The sequence below is a fragment of the Carlito syrichta genome, unplaced genomic scaffold (assembly GCF_000164805.1).
Source record: "Carlito syrichta isolate Samal-C Ts95f unplaced genomic scaffold, Tarsius_syrichta-2.0.1 Scaffold123370, whole genome shotgun sequence".
NCBI lineage: Eukaryota > Metazoa > Chordata > Mammalia > Primates > Tarsiidae > Carlito > Carlito syrichta.
The window spans coordinates 443843-458636 of NW_007067466.1; the positions used below are offsets into that span (position 1 = coordinate 443843).

The 14794-nt window shown below is 46.9% G+C and overlaps 1 protein-coding gene across 1 annotated transcript in view; it reads left to right on the forward strand.

Annotated features, from left to right (window-relative positions):
- GPR26 (G protein-coupled receptor 26) overlaps window positions 1-11263 on the forward strand; it is a 27038-nt gene extending 15775 nt beyond the window's left edge. The window contains exons 3-4 of the mRNA XM_021707678.1: window positions 4674-4864; window positions 9942-11263. Of these exons, the coding sequence (XP_021563353.1) occupies window positions 4674-4864; window positions 9942-9949 (199 nt within the window). The 3' untranslated portion in view covers window positions 9950-11263. The remainder of the gene's footprint in view (window positions 1-4673; window positions 4865-9941) is intronic.
- The last annotated feature ends 3531 nt before the right edge of the window (window positions 11264-14794 follow it).

A 14794-nucleotide genomic window follows, 5' to 3' on the forward strand; every position in this document is an offset into this window, starting at 1 on the left:
AAAAAAAAAAAAAAAAGAATATCGAGGAAGAGAGGAGGTTTCTGCTATAACATCTGCCACCCTTTTGAGTTGATTGAGAAGATCCTGCTGGCTGGGAGGGGGTCCTCCTCTTTGTCCCCGATCTGTTCGCATCTGCCTGATAACTCTCTCAGATGGGGACATATCATTCTTGGGTCAAGTGTTTAAAAGAACCAGCCAAGTCTTCACACAAGTTCTCAAGCTTCCTGTTAGAGAATGTGATGTTTTCGTAACCACACCTGTCACTCAGTGAACTCCTGTCAAGTACCTGAGCTTATCAGTGTGTACCTTAGTGAAGCTCTCCTGCAAGGTCATTACGAGACCCTAGTCTTACAGAGATTGAGAGGTAAGATTAGTTGCTCAAGGCCACTTGGGCAGTGAGTGACCGAGTCAAGGGTTGAAGGTCAATGTCGGGCCCATTGGCTATAATTTAGCCTTTGGGCCATGCTACATCTCCAAAGACTGAGGGCCAGGCACTGGAAACAAGAGATGCCCCATGTGTCAGTTTTTAGTCTGACTTCCTGTGCCCGAGCGTAAGAACCTTGGTATGGACCCAGATGGCATCCAGGCTCCTGTGGGTAAAGCAGACATGGGAGTCTCTCTAGCAAAAATAGTGGGTTTGAGCTGAGTCATCTCTGGTTCCCTACCTGACTAACAGCAGTTTGCGTAGCTGGAGTGGAGCCCAAGAGGCCATCAGTGCTGGCGGCCAGCGCTATGGGCGGATGTGGCTGGCATTTTCAGAGAGACAGTCCATCCAACTGTGCCAGCCAAACAGCCACCTGCACCTGTGCACTGGGACATGTGAGACCACAGTGGGAATCATTTGCAAAGCTCCACTTTCAGTCTTAATAGAAGTCTGACACCTCCGATTTGTAATCACACGGCTCTGTGTCCTCAAAGCCCTGGGTCGCGTAGGACTCTTCCCAGAGTGTTTGAGCAGAGTCTGCAGATCCACAACAAATTATCATCCAAAAGCTCTAATTAAATATTTTCTGAATTAAAATTCCTGTATCTAGAAGCATTTGTAAGGCTATTGTCTCTGCAGCGACGTATGCTTACAAATAATTATGGTTGTCCTAAATCATCGGAATCAGGCTTTGAGGCGTTTTCAAATCTGACAGCACCAACATTGAGGCTTTTCAAAGTAATGGAATCGTGTAGCTGGGAGAGGGGTTTAATGTGCAGATGACTCCCAAATGCTAATATTCTATGAATAAAATGATTTTTCCACTCATGGCTCATGAACATTTAAAGCATCAGCTTATTACTTACAGGTCTTCAAATATGCTGGCCAAGTTCTCCCGAAGTCTTGGAAAGTTCTTGGACTGGCTTCCCAAAGGATTTTCTGTGGGCCATGTTGCATTTAGTGCACAGCGTGTATGTGTGTGTGCATGTGCCTATAGGGGGAGGGAGAAGGGAGAAAGAGAGGGGAGAGATGACAGTGGCAGAGAAGGTGCAAAGTGAGGACACTAATTTATCACTTTAAGGATTTGAAACTAAAGGTGCTTAACCACACCATGGAACAAGAACCCACGTCAAGGAGGCTCCTGGGGCAGCCTGGCCCTGGGAAGGCACAAGGTTGCTGGCACCCACTATGCAAATCCAAATCCTGTTTTCTCTACTCCAGGCCACGTGGCTTTGACAAGAAAGAGTAATAACAGGGGCCTGAGATGATGTTTATAAAGCAGTCAAGGAGATCCCAAACCCCTGGGGGACCAAAGGAGGTGCTGGGTCCAGGGCTGCTTGTATCATTCATTGGTCCTGTTCTCACCCCAGAACCCACTTTCATTGGGGATTTCTGATACTGAGGAATATCAGGACATGGGTCTCTCCAGGGTTTCAGAGAATGCCTCAGAGCTCTGGCAGATGTGCCCCACCCTTCCTCCATGGACCAGGACTGCCCAGGCTGCTGGGTGGTCAGAATCCCTTTAAAGGCCTGAAAAAGTGGGCTCCTGTCCCCTCCCTTCTCCTTCCCCCACCTGACCTGCTGACCTGGTGTGTGGACTCACCCTGGGGGACTTTGGCAGGGGAGCCGTGTCAGGGCAGGCACGTGTGCATTGTGAGCACAGAAGCATAAATGTTTCCTGTTGGATGGAGCCTGATGGCAGGCAGAGGGTTTTCCAGTTCCTACCCCAGGGAAGACAGGGAAAGTCACCTTGGTGCTTAGTGGAAGGTCAGGGCAAGTGGCAGGGACCGGTGTTTGTCGGGGCGGGCCCTGAATCCTGTAGGGGGAATTACCCTGCACCTGAGGCTGCTAATGCATTGACAAATCTCCAGGGTCGTCCTGGGTATATGGGGAGTGGGGGCTAAGGAATGGGGTGCGGGCTTGGTGCATTTAGATGCTGCTATGGCCAAAGACCCCAGAACAAACAGGTGACCTCGCGACAACAGGCTCTTTAGGACACATCTCAGTTTTCTAGGGCTGCTGTAACCAAGTGCTATACGCTTGGTAGTTTAAACCACAGAGGGGTCTTCCCTCACAGTTCTGGAGCCCAGAAATCCAAGATCAGGGTGTTGGTTTCTTCTGAGGGCTGTGAAAAGGAATGCGTTCCATGCCTCTTCCCTAGTTTCTGATGGTTTGCTGGCAATTCTTGACGTTCCTTGGCTTGTAGGTGCATTTCATGGGAATAATGATACTCATTCTGAAGGATAATGCAAGGTTAGAAATTGTACACACAAGTGCATGGTCCAAAGAAGACACCCAGCTGGGAATTATTATGACTGAGCCAGGTGGACACTTAATTAATTGAGATCTCTTCATTATCTAAATGGATAAATTTTAAATCGTCCTAAATAATTTTATTCTGTGAAATCTACATCGCATGCAAATAATTTTGATCTTGCTGGATTGCTTGATGATATTTGGCTCTTTTGATAAATCCTTTTGGGAGAGCCAAAACACTAAGACTGAATTTAGCAATATATAAAAGACTCGATGTTTTGAAAAAGCCATTTGTCATTTCATATCAATATGTTGGCATTCAGCTATTTCATTCTTATTATTAGGTTTGACTTCTAAATTAAAGACTTTTTTTGTCCCTTTAAATTGATCACTTCTCAAAATAGACTTCTTAAAAGTACCGATTTCCTAAATACTAACTGCTCCATTTTCCCACTCAGGCTCCCAAAGACATGAGAGGGAACACACCCTCAGTCCCCTATAGGGTCAGAGGTCAAGGGCAGACAGTGGTGCTGCAAACGGGAAGCCAAACAGAGGGGCCTCAGAGTAGACTCGTTGAGGGCCTGTTTGACAATAGAACATTTCAGGGAAGGATAGCACGCCACCAGCTTCCTCCTCCTTCCATTCACCGGCTCTGTGGTCTGTCCTCACGACCTCAGCCCAAAGAAGGCTTCAGAAAAAAACAACTAAATGTGGCAGCAACCAACTAAATAAAGCAGCGACTAAACATGGTTCCAACTCAAACTCAGTTCTTTCTGTGCCTGAGCCCTCCCCCGCGCACCCCACCAAGTTGAGAGCCACCACTGCCTCCTATCTTGCAGGTACCCCAGGTAGAATACGGGTACCAGAGCCCCAGTCAGGGTGGACTACAGGTACTGCACCTACCGCGGCCACTGACTTGCTGTGTGAGGTTGGGCAAACCCTTCTCTTCTCTGGGCCTCAATTTCTTCATATGACAATGGGTGGATGAAAGAGTGATTTATGATCTCTGAGCTCTTGTCTAGCGTGGTGGGGTTTTCCTTCCTTAAATTAATACTGGATAGTGTCCAAATGTGGCCAAAGGTGGACAGACTTGAGGGAGGAGAAGCAGCTTGACTTGGATGGAATTCCATTGACACAGTGAGAGGCTTTTCCTGACTCACAACCTGGCATTAGTGCCATTGAATGGCATTGTTTGATGGGTTCCAGGAGGTCTCTAAGACACATGGTCTGTGCCTTCCCTTGCTCCTACCCCAAAGAATGAGGTCTCTTTAGGGTACTCTGACTGCTTCTGTTGCCAGAGATCACGAGAATCCCAAACCTGGGAGGAGGCCTTTCTGCCAGCTTTCCCGAAGCAAGACATACCTTGAGCTTTGCACAATGTTTTCAAAAGTATTCTCAGTCCTTCCTTCCATGCAAGGCAGAGCCAGGATTTGAAGCAAAGGATGGGCCCAGACTCTTCCAACTGAAAAGATCATCAAGACGATCTTGTCCCACCTATCTGTTTTTCGTATAAGACATGCAGGTCCAAGGAGTGAAAAGACATGCCCAAGACCACACAGCAGGTCAGCAGCAGAGTTGCAGCCAACAGCCAGGACAGCTAATGACTAGCTGTTCACCTGGTTTTCGGTTCAGCTTGGGTTTCAGAGTCAGACAGACCCGGGTTCAAACCCCGCCTTTACAGTTTACTGGCCATGTAGCCTTGGACAAATTATTTAACCTCCTGGGACATCTGTTTCCTCACATGTAAAACGGAGGTGGTCATATCTCCCAGAGCTCGGCAAAATCACATGTGAAAGTACCTAGTTTGCACCGTGCTTAGAATAAAATAAGTTCCTGGTGAATGTTCCCCATCATCGTAATCGGTGTAAACCGTTACTTGTCATTGTCACTTGAGGAGGCAGTCTCAGAGAAACGGAGGCTTGGCAGCGGTCCCCAGGGGCTCAGGCACCATCCTGGTGGCGCCCTCAGTAATGGCTTCCCCGTCTCTCCGCAGGCTGGTAGAGCTCTACTCCACGGCACCCATCGGCTCCCACTGGGGGGTGCTGTCCAAGTGCTTGGCCTACAGCAAAGCCGCGTCCGACCCCTTTGTATACTCCTTACTGAGACATCAGTACCGCAAAAGCTGCAAGGAGATTCTGAACAGGATCCTTCACAGACGCTCCATCCACTCCTCAGGTCTCACAGGTGACTCTCACAGCCAGAACATTCTGCCTGTCTCTGAGTGAAGGACCACACTCCTGCTGGGGAGTTCAGAATGTGGCAGCGGTGAGAAGGGAGGGAGGGCTGGGTGCCCCAGGGCAGACACCACCAGCGCCAGCCCCTGGCAAGCCCCGCGATTCTGGTCCCCTGGCTTGCAGGGGCTCCGGAGTCTGCTTCCTGATTCCTCAAGGGCAGGGGTTGGACTGTCCCTATTTATCACCAAAGGATGATTGTGGGCTTGCCCTGGCCTTCCTTTCTGAAGAGAAGCTCCTTTGAGCTCCTAGACTCAGCTGAGGCCCCACAGGGGATAACAGTCCTGTCACTATCAAGGATGCAGAGAGTTGGTGGCACACGTGGAGGCATGGCATCCACCTGCTCGCTGACCACCGGATGCTGGCTCCATGCTGAAGAAAAGTCTCCATGGGACATTTCAGTCATGCTGAAAGCGAGGCTGGCAGTGGCCGTTTGGCCCCAGATCTAACTCGGTGCCTCTAGTCCATGAGGTGGAGGTGGCTGCTTCAAGCCAAATATTATTCAGCTGGCACTAACGACAGTGTGCTCAGCTGGGACCCTTGGGCTCTGCGCCAAAGGGGGAAACGTTTAACACCTAGTGGCTGCCCAGTTGCTGCTGACCAGTTGTCTTAGAAATGGTAAATTGGTTTCAATTTTTGTCACCCTCCTCTGACGAAAAAAAAGCTAATGTTTGTGTGTGTAGACAATCTTAGCATGAAAATGGTTTAAATAGGCAGGTGATACGCGTACTAGAGTCTTTGAAGTCTAACCAAGATTACCTTATTCTGATTTACATGCCCTAACTGTTGGAGTTCAGTGAAAGCAGGAGGAAGGTGGCTGGTTGGTCTCCCTCTCCCCCCATTTGTGACCTGAATTTGCAGAAAGTGTTTCACCTTGTCTTACACATCTTGTCCTGCATGTCCTGTGAGATGGATGGGCAAGAACTGAGCTGAGAAGGGAGTTAGCCTTGGTTTTTAAGGCCCTGCATCTCATGATGCTGGTAGCTCCACATTCTGGTTTCTGTGAGTCTTCAGCTGAAGGTAGAGACTGTTCAAGTTTGTCAAGCAAGTGCCGTGTACTGATGAGAGAGGGAGGTGTTTATAAGCTACCTTAACTGCAATACACATGCCAATCTGTTGGCATTCCCGCCTGATTAATAACAACCAAGGTGGGTAGACCATGCTTTCTGTCTACTGCATCTCTGCTTACCATTTCACATTGACTTATGAATGCTAAGAGTGGTCATCTCTCAATTCCCCACTCTAAGCAACGGCTCCAGAGTGGGAAGGACGAGGAGCAGTGGATATCAGATGACTCCTTGTCTCCTTCCAGGTCCTCAAGTCCTAGCTTTGGAGGTGCAGAGGCGAGGACCTGGTCCAACAGAAAGCAACCAGAAAGAGCCTATTGGTTTTTACAGCCAGGCAGCCCCAGTACTTAAAGGCAGAGAAGCGAGTGCATGTCTGCTTAAAGAGATGTTGTCTTATTAGCTCTTAGCGCCTCATTTGGAAAACAACTCAGTCTGACCTAGTCTTGTCTAGTTTCAAAGTTTCCATGGAGACTAGAACTGAGACAGAGGTAGCTTCCGAGGAAGGTTTGACATTGTCTTCTTGCTGTCAGAGATGTGCTCATACCTGCTTGGGGGAGTCAACGGGGCATGTCCCTTCCCAATTTTGTGATCTGAGACATCATGTCGGTAGCTTGAAATTAGCCGTGGTGGGAGTTTTTATTCTATGAAAATTAGCTGATGTGTCAATCGGGCCTTTTCCCCATAGAGAGTTGGTTATTAAATATCTACCAGCACACCACTGCCAGACACGACTGCGTGCAACTGAAACAAAATTGCTCCAGTTCAGAGCCCATTTGGTCGCCCAAGTTTGAATCATGACAGAGATTTGCCTTTGTAGAGCTTTCTAGTGACAAGCTGTTTACCTTCCATTATCCCAGACCCAAAAGTACCACTGGCATTGAAAACATGCAAGGAGCAGAAACAATACACACAATTGAACCTCACAGGACTATCTCCCTTGGCACACAAATAATTTTTTTTTTCTTCACTCAGACCTTTGGGAGAAGCAAATACTTTTATAGTTGGACAAAAGAGGAATAGTGGCCCAGTGGATGAGGTCAATAGACAGTCAAATTCGAGCAGCAAATATCTTTTCATCACTATCGGTTTGGAGGGATGGCTATGGCAAATCTTCTGCTTGCCTTATACTGGATAGGCAACATGGCTCTCCTGGCAGTAACCAGATCTCTTTCACCTCTTCTTTAGCCAAAAAGTGAGATCTGCTACCCACAATATCACATTCCCTGGAAAAATGCTTTTCGCAATTTTCACTGTACCTCTAAAACTGCTTAAAAGCAATGCAACCTGTTGTATTGGCATCATGTAGAAAAAAGCTCTAGATGGGTCCACTGATTAGATGTTTTCATTATTTGGACACAGGCATTAAAACTGAAAGGGAAGCAAGAAGAAAATTATTGCACTGCCAATCAGCATCAACCAAGTCTGCTAGAATCACCTGTAGACAAACGTTCATATTTCAGCTATAGACAGTCTATAAAACTCACCCCTGGCTTTTTATTATCAATTGAATTATCTACCTCATTTTGATCATTTAATTTATCAAATCTAACATTGTTTTCTCAGGTATAACACATAGAAACACCAAGATTTTCAGTATCTAAGTCAGAGGGCCTAATGTTACTTGCTTGACTTCAGTCCAGTGGGGTGCTCTGACATTTCAGGCCTACACTCGGGTGAGCAGTTGGACTGAGTGAACACATTTAAAGAAGTTTGCAAATGAAGCCCATAAAGGAGAGGTTTTTAAATTCCTAAGTCCACATGTAGGGCTTAGCTCCTAGTCCTGCTCGGTCAGAAGATGCCTTTTTAAAATCACCCTGCAATGGTTTCAGCTTTTCCTTAGGCCCCTTCCTGGAGAAGGAGGAGGGGATTTTGGAGCCTTAGGACTCCCGCAGGGACAATCCACTCACATGCGTGCTGTGGCATTTGGGGTTTGTGTGTCTTGTGGTCAGCTCACCTCTCAAAGATGCCTCACCAACAGCCTGCCTGTTTTTTACAAAGAAACCAGGTTGGTGGCGGGGGCGGGGGGGGAGTTGACTTGAGTCATCTCAGACCAAATGTAGATTCTTCCAGGACTCAGCTCCATCTCCTGTCACCATGAGCAATAAACCTCTCTCCTTGTGCTTGTGAAATTAGTTTTCTTTTTCATGGTGCCTTCTTTCTCGGAGATGATGAAAAGAATGGATCCAGGTGCATGTCCTGGTTGTCACACTTTTGCGGATAGATGAGGCCTTCACATGGCCATGAGGTGACCCTGTTAGAATGTAACCCAAAGGCAGCATAAACTCATTTGCCTCATTTTATTTTATTTTATTTTTTTAGGCTTGATATTATTATTATTTTTTTTATTGTGAAGTTGTGGGGTACAGTTAAGGGTTAGGTATACAATTGCGTTTCATTCAGGCACCCTGTTGATATGGGGTGTTTCCCCGTTCCCTGACAGATATTTGCTACTGTTAATCCCATCTCCCTCCCCCCACCATAGTTTCCCATTTGCCTCATTTTAATGAGGCTATTTCATCAGGTTCCAAAAACCCTTTGGATTGGCTAATGTCCTTTGGACTGTGAGCTCCATGAGAAAAGGAGATCCCGGATGAATTTCGGGTCTCATGTATCTGGAATGGAGCCATTGACTCTAAAACTTTACTATCCACAAGAGTCACCAAAGTCGGTGGTTTAAAATGCGGATTCCAGCATCCCTTCCTCAGAGGTCAGTCTAAGCAGGTCTAGGCAGGACCTGGGTTTCCATAGTTTCAATCACCAAGGCCCGAGTAACTGACATGGTGGTCTTCAAACTACTACCTAGGGAAAAATGATCTTAGACACTTGGATAAGTGTCTATAGATACGTGCTACAGAAAACTGGGCATTTCCAAATACCTAAGTTTCAAATTGTCTTGTATCTTTCCCTGATTCTCCAGACAGTTTAATCTCCAGTTTCGTTTAAGGGCTGGGGCACTTTGTTCTCAGAGGGACAAAACTGATCTCTCCATGACATTCTAAAATTCCAACTTTATTCCTTTCAGCGGGGCTCCCAGTTTGTGAGCCTGAGATGCATCTGGGGTGCTGGCAGAGGACAGACATGCTTGCTAGCTCAGAATCAGGCAGCCCTGCTAGAAGAAGGGAGTCATGGTATACAGGGGGTTTCCCTTGGGACATTTGCTTGGGGCTGCCTGTCTGCGGGACGCAATAATGTCTGATAACTCTGTCACTACCCAGAGCTTGTCGCACCCTCTTCCCACCCAGCCTCATACTTGAGGAGCTGATCAAGGCAAAGGCAGGGCAGGGAGAGAAAGTTTTGGATGCCATGCCAGTCTCTGGATGTCGGTCTCTCGATGGCTTCCAGCTTCATTTGGTGTGGCTGACCATGTCAGGTCCTCCAGGAGCAACTAGCAAAAATGACTGTGGTCTTAATAGATCGTGAGTATTGAGTGGAGACTGGAGCCAAGCTAGTGTCTAAGTGCTTTGGGCTAGTGTCTCCGTTCATCTTCATAATAGTCCTTTGATGTCAGTATATTATTGTTGCGAGTTTACGGATCTGGGAAGATTTATAAGTCCTGGAGGCAGAGAGGTGTGAAGAGGCAAAAACCAAAACAAAACAAAACAAAACAAAAAACACGACAGTGGTGTCAAGAAGAGCAGACCAGAAATAATGGGGTAGGTCCCCAATTTTACCCAACTCTGGGCAGCTCTAGGCTTAGCACGTGGCTTTCTACCATCAGCAAATAACTACTCCTGCTCAGTTCCTGGGCCTTGGGACCCTATCCACACCTACCAGCTGGACTTTGGGACCCCTCCCATTCTGTGGCTTGCACTTGCTTTGGAAGGAATTCTCTAGATTTGTCTTTCTACTGGTGTGTTTGTAGGGGACTTCTGAGAAAACTACTTAGTAGCAACCTCTGTGCCCAGAATGTGTGGTTCACAGCCCTTACCACCTACGGGAAATCTATCTGATTAATCGTTTTAGGTATATGAAGCCTCATTTTCAACCCGGGATCTCTAGAAACTCTGGGCCGTCGGTCTCCATGAGCATCAGCAGGACACAGCACTTCCCCTGGCACAGAAGTGAACTTCTTTGTGCCTTGCAGCCGGGAGGACTTACATGGAGGACTTTGGCGTTGGCTCTAGGACCTGGGCTGAGCCAGACATGAGGAGAGGCTGGGCAGAACTTGGCCTCTACCGTTTGCTCTTGAAGGTTCGGGGGAGAAGCTTGTCTGAGAGCCGTGTGGTCTGTAAGTTCTCTACCTTCCCAGGTGCCCCCACTTTCACCAAGACTGATGGCCTGTTAGCCCCCAAAGAGTTGGTCTGACCCCAGGCTAGGTGCCTTTGGGCCACTGGTAGCTGCCGCTCTGGCCCGGTCAAAGAAAGGTGGCTGGAACCTCAGGCTTGCTCCTGTCTCTCCAGTTCAAACGCAGCCATGAGGTCAAAGGTCTCCTCACTCACCCTATCACAAACACATGCAAAGAAGCAGGAGCCCGACACTTTTGGGGGATGGCTACCTATGGAAGAGGGGTAAGAGATTCCAAGGAATGCAATTGTCCAACTTCCCAGGGAATCGGTGTCAGGAACAGGAAGCGACTAGGATTCACAGTGGTTGCACTCAACCTGACAGAGACATTACCGTGAAGAAACAGCCGTCGGCTAGAGACCCAGAAGAGTTGAATCCCAGAGTGGTTATGTGAGTGGCATGTTGCAGCTGCAGGCTCAAACCCGGAGCTGTGAAAAGATTCACCTGTTACTCCTCAAACATTTACTGAGCACCTGTTGTGTACCAGGTCCTAGGTTGTGTCAGACTCTTAGGGAGACGTGTCATTCCTCTGCAGTATGGGCAACTGGGCTGCCCCAGAGGTGCATGTTCAGGACTGTGGAGGTGCAGGGGGTCGGTCAGCGAACTTGACTGGCAGGGAAAGAGGTTTCTGGAAGGCTTCACAGAGGTGGTGACCTATGGGCCAGAACTTACAGTAGGGAAGAACATGTTGCAATATACAGAAGAGATAGGAGCCTGCCCGGGAGTCTAGGTGGGGTGGAGCTCAATCTGGGTCCAGGAATGGTGCCAGGTGAGTGCTGGGAGGAGGGGCAAGTGCCTCCTGGGACGGGTGGAATATGACCCGTGGCCAGTGGGAGATGGTTGGAGTCTTTAAGTTGGGAGTAGCAGAATTAGATCTCTTTTAAGAAGAGACAGCACAGAGAAAATCCATGTGTATGAAATCTGACAAGCAAGTTCACAAACTCATCCTAGAAAAAGTGCTGTATACCTCATTGCTGAATGTCACTATGGTCACCTGTGAAGTACTCCCCTTGGGAAGCTATGCACTGACGCCAGTTCCTAGTCCACCCGTCAAAGCAATTTTGGAACTCTTTTTCTGGAATGGGCATCGGAGCTGTCATTGTATTACACTCGATGTCCTGAATGTCATCCAAATGTCTCCCTTTCCATATTTCCTTTTTTCTTTAGGTAAAGAAAAAGTCATTGGGGGCCACATCAGGTGAGCAGGGAGGGTGTTCCAATACAGTTATTTGTTTACTGTCTAAAAACTCCCTCACAGACAGTGCTGTGTGAGCTGGTGCATTGTCATGATGCAAGAGCTCCTTCGGGACCATTTTTTGCACACACCTTTCTCATGCCAAGATTTTCAACTAAGATCTTCCTGTTTCTCTGTTGATGTCTATTTGGTTTGCTATGCTTCTCACAGTCAGCTGATGATTTTGACACACAATCTGATGAATTTTTGTAATGTTTTCCTCTCAGAAACATGTTTAATCCTTTTGTACACTGCTGTTTTGTCCATGGCATTATCCCCATAAACTTGGACTAACGTTTCCCCGATTTCACTTCCACTCTTGCCGAGTTTAACAAGAAATTTAATATCTGTTCATTGCTCTCACTCAAGCTCCAACATGCTCGCGACAGCACACAAAAACATGTAGCAACCATCATGAATGCCACTCAGCAAGACGCCGCCACGTGCCAACACGAACACAGCTGAGACGCCGATATACCAAGACGATGAGACCTTACCGAGTTGTTTTGTACGGGGCTGCCAACGTCAGCGCACGGTGGCAAGTTTGCAAACTTAATTGTCAGGCCTTATATTTAGCTACCCCCCCAAAAAAAGCAAGAAGGAAAGAAAAGTAGAGAAGCAAGAAAATAAAAGAAGGGAGGAAGTGAGGGGAGAGGAGAAGGAAGGGGGGGAGAGAGAGGAATAGCATTCATTTTGAGGAGCGTCTACATTATACAGTGAGGGGGAGGGGAGGCATAATTCATTGTCAAGAAACTAACCACATTGATCAGGGCACAGCCTCTGACAATATCCTGAGGGGAACACATGTATGTCTTCGGAAGGGAGTGCTACACATTTAATATCAGGGTAAAGTCCTAGTGGGCACTGCCACATATCCCTGGGGACAAATGGAAGCATTCACACAGCAGAGACAACCTGCTGGCAAAAGGTGTCCTCATCCTACTTAGCAATTCAGCCAACCTCCTTTCACTCTCACACCCGTCTCTGGGCGTTGTACAATTCGCCACTTACACGGTGTGTCATGTAAATATGTATCTAGCATTTAAAGGTCAAACCTTATGACACGAATCAATCTTAGCAGTGCTGTAGTTTATCATGTATACCCATATTTAAGGACTTTTAAAGTAATTTGGATTTCTGACTCAAAGACTAAGTGTGTGCTCTTTGAAACACCATTGTGTGGCATTTCCTGTGTCCTCTCACGCATGCCCAGTGACTCTGTGTAGTCAATGTCGTACGTATTTCCTAGCACAGAATTGTCGCACGTGTTTAATGGAATCCGAAGCCCATGATTTGATGGTTTCAAAGAGCCTAAATCTGTATTTGGAGATAGGGAGTTTCCTTTGAACGGTGGTGTCACCATCAAGGCCCGGGCCTCAGTCATACCCTGGAGGATCCTTAAGGAATGGGTTTGAGGTATAGGAAGCATCAGATGCCATCACACTGACACTCAATTGATTGGGTGACCTGAGATGGTCAATTTCCTAAGGACCAGATCATAGTTGCTTACTCATGCCTTGACTGAAATACCAAACACTCAGCCCCCAAAGACTCAGCCTGCCACTGCCTCGCCTTCCACTCACTTATTATCAAATCTTTGCTTGAATTATTAATAGTAAACAACCCCCCTGCTCTAACAACCTTCGAATGCCAAGTTTCCTCGCAAACTGAAATTGTTCCAAACCTCAACAATCCTGCTTTACAACAAATGTGTAACTACAACCTCTTCTGGAGTGTAGGGACATTTGTGGAGTCTGGTGTCTGGCCAACCTCATCAGGATTTCCCCAGGGGAAAGTTGGCTATCTATAACTCACAACCAGCCTTAGAAGTCCAGTGACAAATCAGAAAGGTGGCTTGCCTTACCCTTGTTACCACCTGGGGTGGTTTTTCTAGAACTGGAATAGGCCAGTCTTTACTTTCCCAGGCTCATCTGGGAGAAGAAATTCCAGTCCCTGCCACCTGGATGTTCATTATTCATTTTGGTGAGGAATCTCCTAGGAGGGAATGCATCTATCCTTTTGCTGTGGTGTCATGCAGAGCAGATGCCAGTAGACCAGTTCAGTTATTTCTGTTCTCCCTCCTCATGGAGCAGGCCCGTCTCCCCACGCAGGGCCCTTACTGTGACCAGTATCCAACGGGAGAAACATCACTTCCCTTAAGTGACAGGAGACTTGGCTAAATGCTACCCCTCAGATCTCCTGGAGTCTCCAAGCAGTGAGCACTCTGAAGTCCAAGTCTCTGCATTCCTTTCATTTTTGTAGACTTTATTGTATTTTGGTGTCTGTGCAAAGTGGGGGTGGGGGGAACTCACATCCAGAGAGTGGCCAGGAGACGAAAGGAGGGAACCCACCTTCAGGAAACCTAAGGCACATGCCAGCTTGGTTAGCATTCCATATGGAAATGCACTTTATATTAAATGCACTTCAGGAAAACTTTTGGAAACCAGAATCTTGAAAAACAAAAGCTATTTCATTCCCGGGGACAAAGTGATCTTCAAACAATTGGCTTCTGTACGATGTTGCAATCTTTTAATGTCAGACTCATAGGAAAATGAGTGGAACATCTGTGTGTTTGTATTGGAGAAAATGTGCCCATGACTCTGTGCGCCCATGACTCTGTGCACCTGTGAGTTTTCATAAGCAAAAACAGTAGCGCACCAAGTATAAAATAAATAAAGCAAGAGTTTAGCATCCTCTGATGTTTGTTAACACTGTAGCTTTAACTTTGCTTTCTCCTAATTTATTTAACGGAAGTATGGCTCTATTTATTTTTTTTAAATATTACCAGAAGCCCTCTCAATGTGGCAATATCACCTTCCGCATAATACACTTGCCAACAGCTGTTTTCTGTTGAAATGAGACTCAAGAATTTTGAATCCAAGGCCAGTGCTGCCTGCTCTGTTTACAATGGCTTGTGTTTTGTGAATACATATCAAATGTTGTAATATATTTTTATGATGGAACTGCTGGTTAATACAGGGACAAAAGTATATATTGTGATTCTGTCCAATAAAGCCTCCTGTTATAAAATCTCATGTACATTTTTGATGAGTTGGTGGGAACACATTTTTAGGCACAGGTTCATTGTCGGAAATGTTAGTTTTCCATAATTCCATGGTGGCACCACTATTTCTATTTCCTTTCTTTCTTGTCTTCTGATATTGTCCCTTTTCTCTCCCATGTCCACTGCCCCAGGTATTCCTGGCCTCACCCAGCCTTCTGAGTGGTAGGTGTTCATCCTTTTGGGATCATCTCTCAACTTTCCCAAACCTGTAGCTGCCATCCCCTTCTCAAACAC